Source organism: Fulmarus glacialis, unplaced genomic scaffold (genome assembly GCF_000690835.1).
Source record: "Fulmarus glacialis isolate BGI_N327 unplaced genomic scaffold, ASM69083v1 scaffold18804, whole genome shotgun sequence".
NCBI classification, from domain to species: Eukaryota; Metazoa; Chordata; class Aves; order Procellariiformes; family Procellariidae; genus Fulmarus; species Fulmarus glacialis.
The window spans coordinates 1-2,675 of NW_009206290.1; the positions used below are offsets into that span (position 1 = coordinate 1).

Consider the following 2,675-nt stretch of genomic DNA (forward strand, 5'->3'; position numbering starts at 1 on the left):
CCCGCTAGTCCCCTCAGGTCCCTGGGGAGGGAGTGGGAAGGGTCTGTGCTTGCCTTCTCAGGACCTGCATGTATATATGTGTGTGTTTTGTGGGCATAAATAGATATTATGCCTCCCTGATGTCTCCTCTCTGCTCAGGCCCTGAGGGCTCTGGGGGGCAAACTTTCAAGACTCCTTAACATCCCCTTGCACTTTAGATCCCTTAGCACTGCTGTTGGGGCTCCCTAGTGTATTAAATCCTTTCAGGCCTATAGTGCATGGGGGCAAGTGTCAGGGCTCCTTGATGTTCCTGCTCTGCTCCCTCTGAGGAGAGACTCTGTGACATCTCCATGTCCTTACTTGCCTCAGGCCCGGTCAGCATGGCGGATGAGGAGATCGCTGCCCTTGTGGTGGACAATGGCTCTGGCATGTGCAAGGCAGGCTTTGCAGGGGATGATGCCCCCCGTGCTGTGTTTCCCTCCATTGTGGGGCGTCCCCGGCATCAGGGTGTCATGGTGGGCATGGGGCAGAAGGACAGCTATGTGGGGGATGAGGCCCAGAGCAAGAGGGGCATCCTCACCCTGAAGTACCCTATTGAGCATGGCATTGTCACCAACTGGGATGACATGGAGAAGATCTGGCACCACACCTTCTACAACGAGCTGCGCGTTGCCCCAGAGGAGCACCCTGTCCTGCTCACTGAGGCCCCCCTGAACCCCAAGGCCAACCGGGAGAAGATGACCCAGATCATGTTTGAGACCTTCAACACCCCAGCTATGTATGTAGCCATCCAGGCGGTGCTGTCCCTCTACGCCTCTGGCCGCACCACCGGCATCGTCATGGACTCTGGGGATGGCGTCACCCACACCGTGCCCATCTACGAAGGCTACGCGCTGCCCCACGCTATCCTGCGTCTCGACTTGGCTGGCCGTGACCTGACCGACTACCTCATGAAGATCCTCACGGAGCGGGGCTACAGCTTCACCACCACGGCTGAGAGAGAGATTGTGCGGGACATCAAGGAGAAGCTCTGCTATGTCGCTCTGGACTTTGAGCAGGAGATGGCCACAGCTGCCTCATCCTCCTCCCTGGAGAAGAGCTATGAGCTGCCCGATGGGCAGGTGATCACCATCGGGAACGAGCGCTTCCGATGCCCTGAGGCCATATTTCAGCCCTCCTTCCTGGGCATGGAGTCCTGCGGCATCCACGAGACCACCTTCAACTCCATCATGAAGTGCGACGTGGACATCCGCAAGGACCTGTATGCCAACACGGTGCTGTCCGGAGGTACCACCATGTACCCCGGCATCGCTGACAGGATGCAGAAGGAAATCACGGCCCTGGCACCCAGCACCATGAAGATCAAGATTATCGCTCCGCCGGAGCGTAAATACTCTGTCTGGATCGGCGGCTCCATCCTGGCGTCTCTCTCCACCTTCCAGCAGATGTGGATCAGCAAGCAGGAGTACGACGAGTCCGGCCCCTCCATCGTCCATCGCAAGTGCTTCTAGAGGGACTGCTGGCAGTCACCCGAGGGCCGTCCTCGCCAGGACGCGTGGGGGGGCAACCTCCTCCTCCTTCCGCGTTTAGACCAGAGTTGTTCGACTGTTCTTTTATGTTTTAACTAATTTGTTGAGGTACTGAGTAGTGACGTGTGCGTTTTAATGGCCTGTTGGGCTGTAGTTCTCCAGCGGCTGGCTAGCTGCTCCTCCTCGTGGCTCTCTGGGGCTTGGAAGCAGACGGGGGGGTTTTTCACTTTCCCTGTGTAACACTGATAGGATGACACTAAAGTTAGACTTGTCACCTTTAGGTTTGTCACAACTGACTCCTTTGTAGGAAAACAAATAAACTTCTTAGGCTTAAAAACTATAGGTTATTTTGCTTTCTTTCAGAGTGGGCTCTTGATCTCCTGGCTACAAAGAATTATTGTGCAATACATGGTTTTGGACTCAGACCTGGCCTGTAGCTGCCTGCTTAAAACTTAGAAAACAGAATTTGGGGTAAATGCTATACAAATCATGTAATGGCACCTTTTAAAGCTGCCTTGCGCTGTGCAGACCATTTTAAGAGCTGTGGGGGAGGAAAGCTTGACTGGTATGTGGCTCTTGCAGCCTTTCTGTACTTTCATGGTAACTAGGCTTTTTTTAGAACACAAACAGCTCTTCTTGTCAGAAAAAGTTGGTGCCTTGGCACAGGTTTTGATGACCAGAGGAGTAGCAGCTTCTCCTTTTTTGGGAGAGGGTGACAAGATGAAGCAGCAGATAGCAGTGAAGCTCTGGCATGCTGGTCCCTCCTGCTCCAGGGGGAAGGAGGGCAACCACTTAATTAAACATCGTTAATTAAAAGGCAGCTGAGGCATTGGCAGCTCCATGTGAGAGGCAAAGGGGTGTGTTTGGTCACGTCCCCACTTCTGACCTCCCAGGACATCCACCCTCCTCCCAAACCTTGCTCTTCCCTCCTTGATCTCTGGTGAGGCTGTGCCACAGTCTGCCTCCACACCTGAAGGGCCGGCTGTCGGGGTTTCCCTCCCTCTGCCTTGCTCTCTGGCAGGTAGCTTCCTCACGGCTGGTGCTGCGGGGAGCCCGTACTCCTGCTGAGCCCGGAGCGGGGGGTCGCCGGGCGGCTTGGGAGGCCGGGGGGAGGGCCAGCGGAGGGAGCACCGGGCCCGCTGAGACACGGCATGGAGTCCGCACCTC

At 55.7% G+C, this 2,675-nt stretch overlaps 1 protein-coding gene across 2 annotated transcripts; it reads left to right on the top strand.

The window, feature by feature from the left end:
- Positions 1-347: 347 nt before the first annotated feature.
- On the top strand, positions 348-1,524 carry LOC104072104 (actin, cytoplasmic type 5). Of its 2 annotated transcripts, XM_009575698.1 has the most exons (2): positions 360-488; positions 615-1,524. In XM_009575698.1, exons 1-2 carry the CDS (start codon positions 360-362, stop codon positions 1,488-1,490), a joined length of 1,005 nt encoding a protein of 334 aa, XP_009573993.1. In that variant the 3' UTR covers positions 1,491-1,524. The 2 variants fall into 2 exon arrangements, with proteins under 2 accessions (XP_009573992.1, XP_009573993.1); XM_009575697.1 differs by having other exon boundaries at positions 348-1,524.
- Positions 1,525-2,675: the final 1,151 nt, after the last annotated feature.